The sequence below is a fragment of the Python bivittatus genome, unplaced genomic scaffold (genome assembly GCF_059951505.1).
Source record: "Python bivittatus isolate LINGU-HERP-01145 unplaced genomic scaffold, Pbiv_v1 ctg000690_np1212, whole genome shotgun sequence".
In the NCBI taxonomy this organism is placed as follows: domain Eukaryota; kingdom Metazoa; phylum Chordata; class Lepidosauria; order Squamata; family Pythonidae; genus Python; species Python bivittatus.
The window spans coordinates 2964729-2981499 of NW_028277096.1; the positions used below are offsets into that span (position 1 = coordinate 2964729).

At 39.9% G+C, this 16771-nt stretch overlaps 1 protein-coding gene across 1 annotated transcript; it reads right to left on the reverse strand.

Moving 5' to 3' along the window:
* Window positions 1-3079: 3079 nt before the first annotated feature.
* On the reverse strand, window positions 3080-14768 carry PNOC (prepronociceptin). The gene is made up of 2 exons (XM_007425961.3): window positions 14643-14768; window positions 3080-4555 (listed from the first exon to the last, which is right to left on the reverse strand). The coding sequence occupies exons 1-2, from the start codon at window positions 14766-14768 to the stop codon at window positions 3989-3991; spliced, it is 693 nt and encodes a 230-aa protein (XP_007426023.2). The 3' UTR covers window positions 3080-3988.
* Between the last annotated feature and the right edge of the window lie 2003 nt (window positions 14769-16771).

Genomic DNA, 16771 nt, shown 5'->3' on the forward strand with positions numbered 1-16771 from the left:
GAGTTGAAAAAAAAGGGGGGGGGCTTTGTTTTGTTTGCAATTTTCTATATAGGCAATCCAGAAGAGAACAGCTAAGAAAATTGCATGGACACAGCCAACAGGAGTTCAGTTTGACTTGAGGCTGCCTTAACTTTCCATGGCAGAGGGTGGGAAAAGCTGCCTGACGCAATTCAAAGCATGTATACTTGGAAGGAAGTCCCATTGTGTTCAGTGGGGTTTCTTCCCTGTTCAGTGAATTTTAAATGTTATACACAGTTTTGCAGCTGGCTGTAATCAAGGGGATTTTCAAGAGGGCATTATTGCTTTTGGAAAGACTTAGGTTAGGAGTACAGCACAAGACAAAATGGCTGCATTCAGAAATGTGCTATGTCCAAAGGCATAGGCCATATTATGACTTAATATGATTCATACAACATGCTAAGACAATGGATGACTACCTCAATTTACCCAATTCTATTTTAGTCTAATCTAGCAGGTTGTACAAACCTAGCCATACTGTTTGAAAACTAGAATTACGTGCTTCCTTGCCTAAGTTCCCTTAACTTTTGCTTTGTATAATTGTAAATTACGTGGGGAGAACTATAGCCATCCAAATATCAGATGTTACTGAATTACAACTCCCAGCAACCCTAGTGAGTATGCCCAATGGTAGAGCTTTAATTTAGCAACATTTAGTGGGTCACAGATTATCTATTTTAGTAATAATTTTCAATATATATAATTTAAAATAAACAAGGCAGACCCTTCCCCTTCAGCGTGATACAGTCCTAGGCATGCCCACTTCACATGAAAATCTTATTAAGTTCAATAGTATGCAATGAACTCCGGAGAAGTAAAACATACTTTTCAATTGGTTGTAATAACTGTATTGCAATCAATTATATGCAGACATCCTGTTCCCATAGCATGCCAGTCAGCACAAATTCAATCAAATCTCTGTATTTTAGCACACAATTACTTTATCCGGGTCAAAAATCATCATTTGGGAAACACAAAGTTCTCACTTGATTTGATTTAAGTGTTCCCATAAGACATCTAACTAATGGAGGTAATTTAACTTGTTTTGAATTAACTTTAACCCTTGGGAGAAATTTTGTAGCCCCTTTTCTGACTAACACATTATATTATCGGCATAATAAAAGGCATAAAAGCTTATGTCTTTTAATAAAATGTGTTAGTTGGAAAAGATACTACCAGACTCCTGATTTTTTGTCACCATGGACTAATACTTCCTCCTACAATGTCTAACCCTTGGGAATTAGCTGTCTAGGTTAATTGATCCATTTTTGGTATTTCTATAATATCAGCCCCCTCATTAACCCTGGTAGGCATGTTGTAAAAATAGAGCCAGAATGTTGGATTTGACCTAGAAGAGATTCAGTTCCACATTAATAACTATTGTAGGACATAGCCGTATGTGTTGTAGTCCCTGGAAGAGTGGGAGGAGGAGTGAATTTTGGTAATGAAAAGGTTGGGATGGGAATATGCTTGTAACTAAAAGAAAGGGAATAATAGTAGAATATTAAAGTAAAAGCTCAGAAGAGAGCAGAGAATTGAAGTATCTTAATATGAACCTGTCTGTAAAGAAACTTTTAAGCAAATGGGCTTACCTCAGGCAATTTATTTACTTTGTAAATAAAAATTTCTTTCATAATTGAAAAAAAATTGAGAAACAGGAATGTAATGGTATGTGGGAAAGACCTTGGGAGACAGGAGGAAAAGCCATAGCCTAGACAACAGTCTGATAAATGAAATTTGAGTCTGAAGGAGGGGTAGAGAAAGCATCTCAGAAGGGACCCTCCCTAGTTTTTGGGAGAGTGAAAGTAAGGGATGGAAGGGGTACTTTCAGACTTGCAAGATTCTGTTAATGTAACCTTACAATGAAGATAGAGCTGGTATTCATTGTCGTGTTTCTAGTCTGGATTACCTTGAAGAGTTAACAGAAGTTCGCCCTTCCTGCACACTTACGACATAATACAGGTAGTCCTCACTTAATGGCCATGTGTTTAGCAACCGTTCAAAGTTACAATGGTGCTGAACAAAGGGACTTACAACCAGTCCTCACACTTACAACCATTGCAGCACCCCTACGGTCACATAATTGTGATTTGGGTGCTTGGCAACCAGCTTGCACTTATGACAGTTGCAGCATCTCGGGGTCATGTGATCGCCATTTGTGACCTTCCCAGCTGGCTTCTGGCAAGCAAAATCAATGGGGAACCATGTGATTTGCTTAACTGCGTGATTTGCTTAATGGCCATAGTGATTCACTTAATGACCACTACAAAAAAGGTGGTAAAATTGGGTGTGACTCGCTTAACAACTGCCCCACTTAACCACAAATTTTTCAGTCCCTATTGTGGTCCTTAAGTGAGGACTACCTGTACTCAACAAGAAGAGCTCCTCCTGGTACAATCAAACTTATATCATTGATGGGACTCCAAGTGTTGGCAATGAATCAGGAAAAAGGAGAATAAAATACCAAGCAAGAGTGATACCCGATCATATTTAAGGCTTAAAATTATAGCCTAAATTCCCCATACTTTTTTATTCAATGGCTCCCTGTAAAAAGTTGGCTTGAAAATTCTTTTTGTTCAGGAATGACGGGGAGCTGGACCTCAAATGGAGTGCTATCTGTGAAAGGATGTTTTGGCAGCTTTCTACAAACTGGTGACCTCAAGTATGCAAGGCTACATCTCCCCAGATTCCTAGCTAGCATCATCTTGCTGGGCAGGATACTGGAAGTTCACTGCATCTAGTGAGCACCAAGTTAGGGAAAGCTGTTTTTTCAGTTATGAGAAGCAACAACCCAGATGATTTCTAGATGGCAGCATTTTCCTCTATTTCTTTGCTACCATCTAGTGATCCTCCAGATTTTTTGCAGTCTAAATATGGCCTGGACTTTGGCAGTGGGGACTCATATTTTTATAAGCTGTGCAAATGAAGCTTTAAGTGGTGACGAGAAAGCAGGTAGCCATTGAATGTGTTGATCACAATGCTACAGTAGAAATAGAAAACTAATTTATTAATCTTTTCTTTTTCTTTTTGCTATGTACAAGTTTAATGGAGAAATCTTTGGGCCTGAACTCAAAAGAACAGAATTTGTGTCTCGTTTCCCTTTTTAGATATTTAACATTCAATAATTAACAGAGGAAAAATACCCAACCCAGCTACATTGCTTCTTTATCGATCATGCGTCTTGTCTGGAAATTGTTATCAGGCAGCGGTGGAGAGGAATTCACTTACTCCTGGCCCTGGCAATTAATAAAATACATCTTTGAAAATGACAGCATGGAGACAGCAGGTTTGATGAAATACATGCCATGGAGAGAGAAAGAAGATGGGAAACTGATAACAAAAATCCACGAACACCATTGCACTGCCATGTCAAAGATGTCAACCCCACTGGGAAGCATATCAGGGATTGTTTTTCTCTAGTTAAATCTCAGTTCTAAAAAACCTGAAGCAGTAAACCAGGAGTAAGAATCTGGTTTCATACATAGTTTTCCCAAGTTGTCAAAAGCACCCCAAGTATACATACAAGGAAGCAAAACTCGGCCTTCCTTCTAAGGAACTGGATCACTGAAAACTGCTGGTGGGAATGAAGGTTGCATTTTTGAAAGCTCACTCCCCCAATGAAAATGACTGTTCTTAAATGTAGAAAGGCAATACAATAGAAGGAAAGAATTAGAATAACCTGCTCTCTGACGTGTTATCATACTACGTGTCGATTTTTGTCATTTATTCATATAAATGTAAAAATTGTGAGATATTATTACACAAAGCAATTCTGAGTTTTATTTCAAAGAAAACAGACTTCCCTTCAGATGCTAAGGTTGGTTGGGTGAACATTGACATAGCAGAATACTAGGAATGGGGTTGGCTTCTTTGGGCATGGCAGCTCTGAAATCAATTCACAACTTGTTGATAATCTGAGAAGGAAACAACAACGACAACAACGACAACAATCCAGGAAAAGTCCATTTGTCTAAATCTCATTCTGTTCCTTCAGGTCATCAGCCAAGCCATCATACTCAATGGAACGTGGGGACATCCCAAGGTACTGCTTCAGGAATTCACTGAACCTTTTCTGGTTGTGCCATTTCCGGGCTGATTTCCGAACACCAATGAAGCCTCCAAATCGTTTTTGGAGCTCTTGCACCTCAGGCTCTCCCATCTGCCCATAGTTGAATGGCCCAGTCAGGAAGTCACCCACCCTCTTGGGAATCTTGAGCTGATCATGTAAATCCCCAAGTGGAGTTTGGCTTCCATCGCTAGTGTTGTCTTCTGCCTTTGGCTGACGAATGAGACCACTCAATTTGGACACTTGCTTATCCTCCCCATTGCTGAGATCCACCATTCTGGTCAGGTCATCATGATGTTTCAGATTGCTTCTGCCTCCTTTCAGGCTGCCATCCCACATCTCCAAGGGCCATTTAGTTTCTTCCAGGCTACTATGGCCTAGGGAGAAAGATCCTTTTCCACTGGTGGCTTTACTGCAGAGTCCCCAAGTAGCACTGGAAAACAGTTTCCCCTCACACTCCATGACACAGATCTGTAGGGAGAAAACAAGGACAGTTAATGATGTATTTCATTTTTTGTATGTGAGGAAAGGTACAAATCATAATCTTTGCCGAAGAAAATCAAACAAATTACAGTAGGTTATGCTTTAAAACAATTCCCTTTCTTCTTTTTGTTAAACGAATGGCTTAATTTACAAAGAGTAAGTTTCAGAATCCATGGTTGCAATAAAGATGGCAATTAAAATATGTTATCTTTCTTCTCCTGATTCCTGGAGTTCTTTCCTGGAAATTCCCTATGGCTTTCCTTAAATTCTACAGGTTCACAGACTAATTCAGAAATCAGGACATCTGTTTGGATTTTGCCTCAGCTGTGAATTTGCCAGGAATCTTTAGTCATGTCATGCTATGTACCTTTTAATGATCTGACAGATGATGATAATGACATAATAGTAGTAGTGGTAGAAACAGAAGAAAGCAGTTTCAAATCAGGCTCCTGTTGTATGCATAGTGGTGACTGAAGACTGATCAGAAGCTGCCGCTCAAGATGGAATTGTTCAGTTGCTTAGTAGGACAATGGGGAGCAAATGCCACCAATCTTTAAATATCTACTACAGTTTTTGGGTTTTTTCTGGTCCAATCTGAAGTGCTGGCATTGTTGTTTTTGGCCTGATCCTGCTCATTTTTCTGGGGATACAGTCATGGAGAAGAAGATCCATATACAGATTTCTCAGAAGCCAGATGAACCCAGGCTGTGTTGCTGTTGAATCACCAGATCTGTCAGAAATGGGGAGACTGTTCTCTAATGGTGGTTATCAGTAAGAGTAGCCACCCCAGTACCCCTTCAAGAATTGTCAAAGCTAGCCCTGTGCCCAGTGACAAGGGGTTGTGAAAATTGCACTCCAGAATAGCTGGAGGATACCAGTTTGGCTACCTTAAGTTAAAAAAAGTACTTTTTCTTTCTTAAAAGTGTGACGAGACATGAAACATTTAATTCTAGGCAGTGATGAGGAAATCACTGTTTTCAAAGAACATTTGAGCATGGTATTATATTACCAGATATAAAAAGTAACTGACATCATGGTGAAAAATAAAGAGAATAATCCATGCGTCTCTAATCAAGCACACCCATGTTGATTCACTTGCCAAAGACAGTCCTGGGCTGCATTTGCACATGTAACACTGTTCACTAATTTTTCCAAGATGAAGGAACTCATTCTTGAATTGGGGAAGTCAGGTTACACCAAGCCGTAGTTTATTTAACAATAGTTCACTGAATAAACCACAGCTGACTGGGCTGCGTGACATGAAAAACCATGGTTTATAAACCACAATAGCTGGGTTGACAGTATGCTAAGAACCTCTCACTTTATAACTTAGCAAAATACAGGTAGTCCCCAGGTTAAGAACGCCTGGTTTAAGGACGACCCATAGTTACGAATGGTGTTTACTGTAGCAAAATTCAAGTTAAATACACAATCAATAGAGGCGAATATGTGTAGCTCAGGGTTGAACTGTGGAGTCCTTGGGGTTCTCTGAGCTTGGTTCTTTTCTTGCAAACGTTTCATTACCCGGCTAGGTAACAACTTCAGTGCTAGAATGGGATGGGGTTTGCTCTCTGTTTATATGCTGTGGCCTGCCTTGCCAGTGCTGGTTGGGGTGGGGGTTTTGTTTTGCTCCTCTGGTAGTTCCTTGATTAGCCTATGTTTACTGCTTGATTGTGTGCCTGGTGGTAACCTTTGCTTATCTGGGTGATGATTGCTGGTGAGGCGATCTTCTGGTCTTTTGTCTCTTTTGAATAGTATGTAGATGCTGTTTATCTCTATGTGTCTGTTAATTGCTGCCTTGACTGAATACCAAGCTTCCAAGAATTCTCTTGCATTTTTGGATTTAGCTTGGTCTAAAATGCTGACAGTTTCCCAGTTAAAACTATGGTTCAGTCTGTCCACCTGTTGTGAGATTAAGGAGTTTTCATCATGTCTTCTGACTGCTAGTTGGTGCTACATAGGACAGACAGGCAGAAGACTTGCAGAGCGCATCCACGAGCATAGGGAGAATTCATCAAACTTCCACATCTTCATTTTCTGATTTATAAAGAGGGCTTTCCATTTGGCCACCTATTTTGTATACTGAGATTGCATGTACTTTTGGGTTTATGCACTTGCCACTAATGCCATTGGCACCCTGGGTACTTTTGAAGAAGAACTGCACCTCGCTCACCTACTCCACTCATGGAGATCTAAACTGAGCATCTGTTTGTGTTGCAGGTGCTAATAAATAATGATCCTGTTATACTTGCAACTATTGCCACTGGAACTATTGGGAATTCTCCTGAGAGGTTCACCTTGGTCACTTATTCTGCCTGTTGAAATCTATACTGACTGTGGGTTTGTGATGCAGGTGACAAGGAACAGGAGATTGACTCTATTTGCTGCTGATGGCACTGGTACCCCAGGGAAGTATTTTGAAGGACTGAACCATGGTAACCTATGCAGCCATTTGAGATCAATGTTCAGGCATGTGCCCCTATGCAACATCGCTGGATACTGATTGTCCCTGGTCCGGGCTGTGGATTGGAGGATTGTTTCTTGGAATCAACCCCACATTGATACTCTCCATAAATCTCTACAATGAAAACTGTATTTTCTTTGGTAATGGTTCTCCAGGGGCTCAAGCATAAGAATCCCCACCTGAAGTGCTTAGTACATCTCTAAAACAAAAATAGGTTTCTGCTCTTTGTACTGATAAAGAGTTCTAGAGAACTCAAAAGCATGCATGTTCAAAAAAAGAGATTGTCAAATGACGGATTTTGCACTATCCTTATTTTTAAAAATGGATTATTTATTTATATTCTTTATGCATATACCACCAATTTCACAAGGACTTTTAATAAAGTTATGTAGAAGCTCTATAAATATTCTTCTAAATGTGTGCCTCAGATCAAATCCCAGGATTTTCTGTCACTCTGTTTAGCCTGTTTATCTAAAATATTAATGTGCATGGATGTGCTAAAAAAAAAACCCCAAAAGAAGATCAAAACAATAGCTTATGGACGATTTAAAGGCAGCTAATCCAATTGCTAACAAAGAAAATAATTGTTTTTAGAAATACTAGCATGCATGTAAAGTGAATGGTTTAGCAATCTGGGCATGAAAAAGAAAGTGGGGTTCATCACACTTGGCTTTTAATAGCCTCTTACTGTGAATTCAATTCCCGTTGAATGAAAGAAAAGGGAAGTGCAAGCCATAGTTGCCATCTCACAATTGGTTTCTGTTAGATACTAACAACCTCTTTAAATGACTGTTTGTGATCAATTAGCTCTGTAGTGAGAAGATCTTGAACAATATGGTTAGAGTCAGAAAAGGTCTTATCTGTTATCACTAAGAGAAATAGAAGGCCTTATTTTTGAATTGGGATCTTCTGGAGTACATAGTAAGTGTCACCACTTGAGTGAATGTCAATAATTGAGGGCATTTGTACACCATGATCTTTTTCACTCGGTGATCTCTCAGGTACAGTTGAAAATTACCAACAATTGTCTTCACTTCTTGGACTCAAACCACAAGGAATGACAGTCACTTCCTGAACCTGAGCTGCCCCAGATTATGGATGGGGGAGGGAGAAAAATAGACCTATTCAAAATGGAAAGAACAAGCAAAGCAGCCTGGCCCTTTGCAACTGCTGGTCCCCTGTCAACCTCACCCATATTATTTCATCAGGACTACTGAAAGGTGGATACTATCAAGCCATTGCATTCTCCTTAAAGGACTTGTTAGAGCAGCTGAAGCTCAGAAATGGGAGGTGGGTAACAGTTCCGTTCAAAAGGAGGAAACATTTCAAAGCCTTGCAGAAGGTACTATTAGCTTGCAATGTTTTCAACTACTCTGTTGCCATCATGGGGTGACAGAAATCAGGAGCTGCTTTTAAACTGGCACAAAACTCATAATTTGGAAGTGCCTTCAGGATTTCAAGCTCTTTGTCCTCCATCTATGTAGAATATATCTTTGTCTGCCCTGGGAGTTCATTATCCTGCTTTATGACATGTCCCTATGCCACATACACAAAATAACTCAGCTATTTTTGTAAGGTTTAGGGTTCTTCCAGAAGAGCACTACACATGTGTTCAGAAATAGTCCAATTGTTGTAAGGGTTGTGAGAGCCATTGGGAGAGATCCCTGTCCTCTCATTTCAGCCCACTCCCATCTATGTGAGCAGTGAATGTGGAATGATGTGAGAGGGAGCAATCAATAGATGCTGCAAGGGGAAATCAGTTCTGAGGTTTCACTTTAAGCTATAATATGGTTTATATATGTGGGCATAGCATGTTTGGTGACTACAACAATGTTGAGTGTTTAGAGTGTTGTGTAATCCCAGCCTCTGTGGTGGTATGCTAAATGATTTTACAGAAGGGAACAAACATTTTGGGAATTAGCAAGACTTGCTTGCATTTTTGCTCTCCCCTACTCAGCTTGACATGTAGTTGTGGGCAACCTAAAACATGAGAGCTACTGTATATGTAACCCAGTTAATCAGTTGCCCAAAATTTGATGCAAACACTGTAGTGTTTTAGTTCTAACATATTCCATAAAAGCAAAGAATTCCTCCCATTTTTTCCCAAATTCAAGAAAACCCTGTCAATGTTGGCCTCACCCCATCCAGTGAGGGTGTAGTCTTCATCCTCAAAGGTTTTCTTGTAGATCCCAACCACCAAAAGGCTGCAGAATGGAACCTCTGACTGTTCAAGGAAGGTAAAATTGAAACTATATATTTTTCTAGACCACGTAGAAAAAAACTATTGGTTGTAGGCTTTCAGAATCTCATTTGGACAGCATGTATGAACCTGCTTTGAGATCCATTTGGCTCGTCTAATCTGATGATCATTCCTGAGGGATCATTGTTCAGACTCAGATCAAGAAGGATCAGATGTTTCCACCCATTTTAGCATGGTCCTCACATCTTTAGTCTCTTGGGCACAGCAGCACTGGACAGCTTGCAAAAGGTTTGTTCCTTCTGCAGTGCCCTTGGAAGTAGATTCAAGGTGGAGCCAATTATGGAAATTTGTTATTGCTCTGTAATGAGGAGGCCATGTGGCACAGCACAGAGCAGAAAGGCTATTCAAATGAATTTTAATGATCTGTCAATTGCATTTTCTAATTGTACAAAGGTTCTACTGCCAGCAGGATGGAGACTGGTCAAGTTAGGTGGTTTTATTCATCCATTCTAGCCCTTAAACTGCTCAGCCATGTCAGTAGAGAGGAAATCAACTATTGAAGTTACAGATGAAGGGTTACATTTCTTAATGTTGAGAACAGCATTAACAATAACAGTCTTACATCTTACTGATGTTAATCTGAACTACAAGTAATGAACCAAAAGAAGAATCACGGTAGTCATATCTCAAACCTCTTGCTAGAGGCACACAATATCTGTCTGTCCATCCATCCATCCATCCTGCAAATTATGGCTTTGGTGGCTAACCAGACTTAAAGACACAAGCAAGATTAACAGCGAACATAAAAACCATGAAAGCAAAGCATAAAATAGCACAAACCTAGGTCAAATACAACATATTCAATTACTCAAACTGTTTACTAGATGAGCTCATGCTATAGTCTGGCCCAGTCCCTGGGAGAAAAACCAGTTCTTAAAGCCTTAGAGAAGACCAACAGGGTTGGATCATCTGCATCTCAGGGACATGCTATTCCAAAGGGCAGGCAACATGAGAGGGAAAGGCAGGCCTCTGGGATCCTATTAGGTGACATTGTTTCATAAAGGGAACCCAAAGCATATCTACTCTCTCAGATCGTGTGGGACAGGCAGATCCAATCAGACATAGGTGGTTCTGTAAATAACCCAGCTCTGTGCCTTTATAGGTGATAACATGCACCATGAATTACACATAGAAGCCTATAGGAAGCCAGTGCAACTTGCAAAGTATGGTGTTACATGGGTATACCGTGGTACACCAATAGCTACTTGTGTTGCTGTATTCTGGACCAACTGTAGTTTATGGAAGTTCTTCAAGGGTAACCCCATGTAAAGCTCATCACAAAAGACTACGCAGGGGGTGACCAAGGTATGAATGACTGTGAACAGGTCCTCCCAATCCAGGGGGCACAATTGGCCCACAAAATGGAGTTGTACAAAGGCTTACTTGATCATGGCTGCCAACTATTCTTCAAGCAAGAGTTGTGTACTCTGTCAGGGGAGTACAATCCCATCTAAAACTAAAGATGGAATACAAATACAGCCCCCCCTCCAAAGAGGCTCCAAGAGCCATTTGGTCTTGTCTGGGTTGACCCTGCTTATCTCCATTCAGACCTCCACAGTGTCCAGATGCTGGGAAAGGACCCTGAGGACACTTGATCAGCCCAGGATAGAGATGTATAACTATACTTCAACAGTGTAGTGATGATACTGAAACCCATGCTGACAGATGACTTCACCCATGTAGATGTTTTACGTAGATGTTAAATAGGAATGGAGAGAGTATAGCACCCTGAGGAGTCCCACTACCTAAACCGACTGGAACCTACTTCCTCTGGATGGGGTTGTACTCTCCTGACAGAGTACACAACTCTTGCTTGACTGGAGAACTACTGCAATACCATACCCCCATTCCAAATCTCTGAAGCTAAATCCAGAAGGATACCATGGATAATGGTATTGAAGACCCCAGAGAGATCAAGCAGGTCAGGATGGATGTACCATCCAATCCCAGTACTTCCAAAGATCATCTGCAACTGTGATCAATGTTGTCTCTGTGCTATATCCTGATCTGAAACATGACTGCAACAGATCCAGATAATTTGTTTCTTCCAAGTATCTGCAAACTGACCACTTTCTCAACAGCCTTCCCCAAAATGGAAAGATTGGAGACAGGATTATAATTGTTCAGAACTCTTGGATCCAGAGATAATTTCTTGAGGAGATGATGGAACAGTGCCTCTTAAGAGCCAGTGGAAACCCATCCGCTTCCTCAAGGATTGTCAGGGAAATAAATTTTGATGCTAAAACAGAGTCAAAACTGGCTCACTCACACACAGGTGTGAGCAATAAAAAGCTTAGGCCTAGCTAACCCAAACTGATTGGGTATAAGTAGTATAAAAGAGAGCCTGGCAAGTTTTTGCTCTCTCTCTCTGCTATGACTATGTTGTTGTTGAATTGTATCTGCTATTGAGTTCTTTGCCTGATGTAAGTCGCTCTACTGTTATTTGTAAATAGACTACACATGAAGACAAACTATGGACCATCTGTGTTTGTTTCTCCTAATACCGATCACTAGTTTAGCAAACTGCTTTGACCTACTCAACATGGATTTGTGAAGAACAAGGGCTGATCCACGCAGTCAGGCTGCCCCAATGTGAGTACAGGGCACTAATGTTGCTTGAAGGTTGAAACACACAACACCATCCTCTACCCACCCCTAGCCCACTGGAAAGGCCACTTCCACGTGGCTTTTATGATTATGCATCAAAAGTAGTGTTTTCTGCCATGGTTCACCTGCCACGCTTCATTTCACTGTAAGCCAGTGTTGTCCAAACTTGGCCACTTTAAGATGAGTGGACTTCAACTCCCAGAATTCCCCAGGCTGGCTGGCTGGCTGGCTGGGGAATTCTGGGAGTTGAAGTCCACTCATCTTAAAGTGGCCAAGTTTGGACAACACTGCTGTAAGCAAATGCCTCTACTCAGACAGGCTCCTGTGCAGTATACATTTTGGTCTTGCGCTACAGGGCTGCTTGCCCTCTTATGACAAGACCTTAACTAGTAAAGTTTAGTTTCTTTTCTATTTTTTTTGTTTCACTAGTGGAATTGTGAAAAGCTGGACTTTTTAAATTTTTTTAAAAGGTTCATTGGTGAAATGTCCCTTCCTTCCTCCCTCCCTCCCTCTTCCTTTCTTGGTGAAACTGACAAGAGTTCAGTCAGTTTACCCACCCAGCCCAACCTATCAGAAGTTTCCTTTACTTTTTAGAAGTAAAATCCACCAGTGGACAGACCAGATGGAAAGGTGTCAGTGATGAGGGGGAATCAACAGATGGAGGTCATAGAAAAGGAGTTTCAGTGGAAACCATTTACTGTAAAGACCTGTCCACAGAAAAGAAGGCAATAGGTACTTGTTTTAGTGGCATGGTGGGGGAACTAAAGAACAGGGGACTCCAACAAAGCACAATCCAGATTGAACACCAGGCCATCATGCAGCCAAAGGAGAAATTTTGAGTTGAAATCTGGAAAGGGGTTACTTAAATTGGCTTCATTCCAGCTGGTTTAGGTATGAGAGTCCAAAGGCTTAAGGCTGCAATGCAGAAGAGCCTTACATCTTCCCAGGCTATCTTATCTCATGTTTTGATCACATTATATTATTTAATTGATTGTGGGAATATTATAGACATAATATATCTTTATTTCAGCAAAGGATTTAATAAAGTACCCCATGATCGCAAAACTAGTACCCCTCATTTATTTTTGGCTAGCTGGCATGACAATTAAATGAATACAAATCAGTGTTCATTAAACTGGAAAAAGGCATTGAATGAGATGCCACAAGATTTAGTGCATGGGCCCTTTACTGTTCAACATTTTTATTTACAACTTGGATGATGAGGTGGAGGGAATGCTTATCAAATTTTATGATGATACAAAATTGGGTAGGGCAGCTAATACTGTAGAACAGTGTTTCTTAAACTTTTTTCTCTCAGGACCCCTTCCCACTCTTAAAAATTAGGGAGGACCCCAAAAGAGATTTTCCTTGTATTGGTTATATTTATCAATATTTACCATATTAAAAATTAAAATTGACACATTTGCTGCCACTACCACTTCTCACAATTGTTTGATGGGATTTTAATATTGTATCATTTTTCAACATAGGCTGCACAGGAGCCTGGCAAATAATTTTGATTTTGTTGATCCCTGAGAGGGTCTTGGGGGACCCCCAGGGTCGTAGGACCACACTTTAAGAAACACTGCTGTAGAAGATAGAATTCAAAATGATCTTGATAGGTGAGAGATATTTGAAAGGATGTTGCATAAAAGAATTTCAAGATCTGTTCTCTATCATTCCAGAGTGCAGGACATGGAATAAGGATTTAAGTTATAGGAAGGCAGATTTCAACTGAACTGTACATTTCCTCACAGTAAGATCAGCTTGACAGTGAGACCAATTATTCAGAGAAGTGTGAACTCCTCTTCCCTGTATGTGTTCAGGCAGAAGCTTTTTGCTTTTATCTGGATTCCCATATTGGACAGGGAATAGGGTTTGATGGCCTAAACTCCCCTTCCACTTCTATGAATCAGTGATCTCCCTAGAAAAGGTAAAAAATGTTGGCTGTATCCCTTCAGTGACATCCCCATGTCACTGTCAACCCCTATGGCCCTTGGAGTCCTACGTTTTAAATAACTTTATAGAACCCTAACCTAACTTAGCAAAGTTCGTCAAGTTCCCAGCCCTGTGCCTTCTCTTGATTTTTTATAGATGATGAGAAGGAGGAAAGACCTTCTCTTAAATAGGCTTATTCTGCACCCAGTAGAAGGCGCAAGTTGCTCCTGCTGGAATGCAATTTCTAGGTGCACAGGTGATGTGAATACAAAGAACTCCTGCAAAAATCCATCTTTGGGGCTTTATTCAATGGGAAAACAAGCAAAACAGGCAAGGGGAGGGAAATCAATAGTCATCAAAAAAGGAAGAGTGATCATAGTAACAGAGAAAGAAAAGACCTTTGCCAAACATGTTGGCTAATAACCGTGCTTCATCCCAACCCCATGTTCATGCCTAAACCCACATCTCTTCCCCTTTTTAGAATTTTCTGCTTGAAATAACATTTGTCTGTTAATTAAGTAATAATTAATAATTAATTAATGTTAGTTAATAACACAGGGATATTTCAGAACTACCACAATGAAGAGCACCCAGTTACAATGTCATTTGATCAATGATGGGCAGGAGAGTCATCTTACCTTGCTGTCAGGATGATACCCCTGTCTGGAAGAGGCCCTAGTCTTTGAGATTCTTTTGGGATGTGTACTGAGACCAAACTAGCTGCATTTCAAAATGGCTTGCACAGCTGGCAGTGGCATACATAGAGCATGAAGATGTAAGCAACAAAGATTTCTGGGATTACTCACAAGAAGGCTGAAGTCATCTTGGTGGCTGTACAGATGTCTGTGGCAGTTCAGGCAGTCCTTCCGGCAGTCACTGAGGGCATAGGCAAGCAAGCAAAATGACAAGATGCCCCACAGTAGCATCTTCATGGTGTCACGTTGGAAGCTACATGAGAAGAAATTGGGGAATGGTCATTTCCAGCAAGACAAAGCTTGGCAATGTGCTATCATTCGCACCACCATGCCAACGGTCACCTTTGTCAAAACCTTCAGCAATCAAAATATTAAATTAAATATTAAAGTGGACATTGTAAATATCAAGTAATTACATGTAGTTTTTTATACTGTTTTGCTTATACCCTATTGCTACAGGTCTCAAGGAGAATCGTGGAAGATCTATTTTCTTTGGAGGGGTGGCATGTCAGGACCTTCAGCAATCAAAATATTCAAGTAGTAGTTGCTTGCTTTGTTTCTGCCATTCTTTAGGAGGGGGGAGGAGGGCAATGAAAGTAGAAGGAACTGGTGTAGGTAGGGGTAGAAGTAAAGTGGGAAAAGCATGGGCTTTAGTTTCAGCAATGCTTTGCTTACAGTTGCATGTACGTTCCAATAAATGAATTTCTCTTTGAACTTAAAACGAGTTTCCAAGAGATTTTTCTTCGTTGGGATTTGAACATCGCAGATCTGACAACCTTCTTGGATGCCTACAAGGCACCTTGTTCTCTGGTCTTCATTGATTCTTTTCATTAAAATGTAAACATGAAAATTATCAGGAAACTGACATGTTACCAAGCTAAATACTATCCTCCAGCATCTATTTCCAACAATGCTTTCAGTTCTACATGAAGCATAGAATTTTTAGAAAATAAAAAAGGTGATGGTTACAAGAAAGTGTTTCGTTTGGGACTATGCCCACCTTCTCAGAAAAATAAAAACAAAAAACAAAATGGAGGTGAGAACAAGCATCCTGGGGAATTTCAGAAGATGGCAGGAAATCATCTCACTAGTTTACCACCTTGGCAGCCATTTTGTGAACAGGCAAGTCTCCCTGAACAACCCCTGGAAGCCATTTTGTAAGGGCACCCATGACCTGCTCTTAAGATGCCAAATATATCTACCAATCCCCCCAAAATCCCTCTCCCTGCTGGAAAGGGTTCTCAAACAGGACGACCATCAGAAGTGAAAAGATACTTCAAGTTCTTTGAAACGAACTGAATCTAAAAGCAAACGAAGAACTGAGATGTGAGTTTTGCTTCATTGTTTGTCATTTTTCTGCTTTGGTTTGTTTGTATGCTTTGCTTCCACATTTCTAGCCTGCCCTACTGAGAAAATATGTGAGCACAGAATAAGGAAGGTGCCCCATACTGGCGCATTCATATAACTATGCTATTGAATTAATCTATTTTCTGGGTTTGCACAAACACTGAATCTTAAATTAATCCATGGGTTTGGGGGTATGTGCTTTAAGCCACTCAAACTAATGGAGGTTATTGTGCTGGGCAAATGTGTCTCCTAAATCTTTGATGTGATTAAGTATATTGTGTGAATGAAGGATTAGTTCACACCTGACAGACACTGCTCTATAAATATATGTAAATGTACATTCAAAGCAAGTCTATCAGTGTCCTAATAAAACAGCATGACTCTAAACAAAAAAATAATAAAGGTAAATTCATCCAATTATGCTAATAATATTATTAATAATAATAATCCCCTAACAGGGATTTTTCTAACTCATATTAAATTACTGTGTCTGCATAATAATAAATTGGTTTTATTTAGAAATCTATTCTCATGGACTATTCTAAAAAATATATTTTTAAAAAATGATTAATTATAAGTATTTTTTTTCTTAATGTATAAAGCAAAATGTTGCATTCTTAAATCTGTCAGCTAATAATAGATACAGGCAAATATCATGTATTTCTCATTCAAACTCTATAAAATCAATTATTAGGATAAATATTATGCAAAAAAATTTTTTTTGCATTTTTGTACATCAAAAAGTTAGTAATAAGTAACCAGATATGTCAAACTACAAATCCTGTCCTTAGTCAGCACAGGAAAGACTGATATGTACTATATCATATTCTTTTGGATCATCTTGTTATAGCCCGAAAAGAACTCTTAAATGCTATTAAAAAAGAAAAATCCCC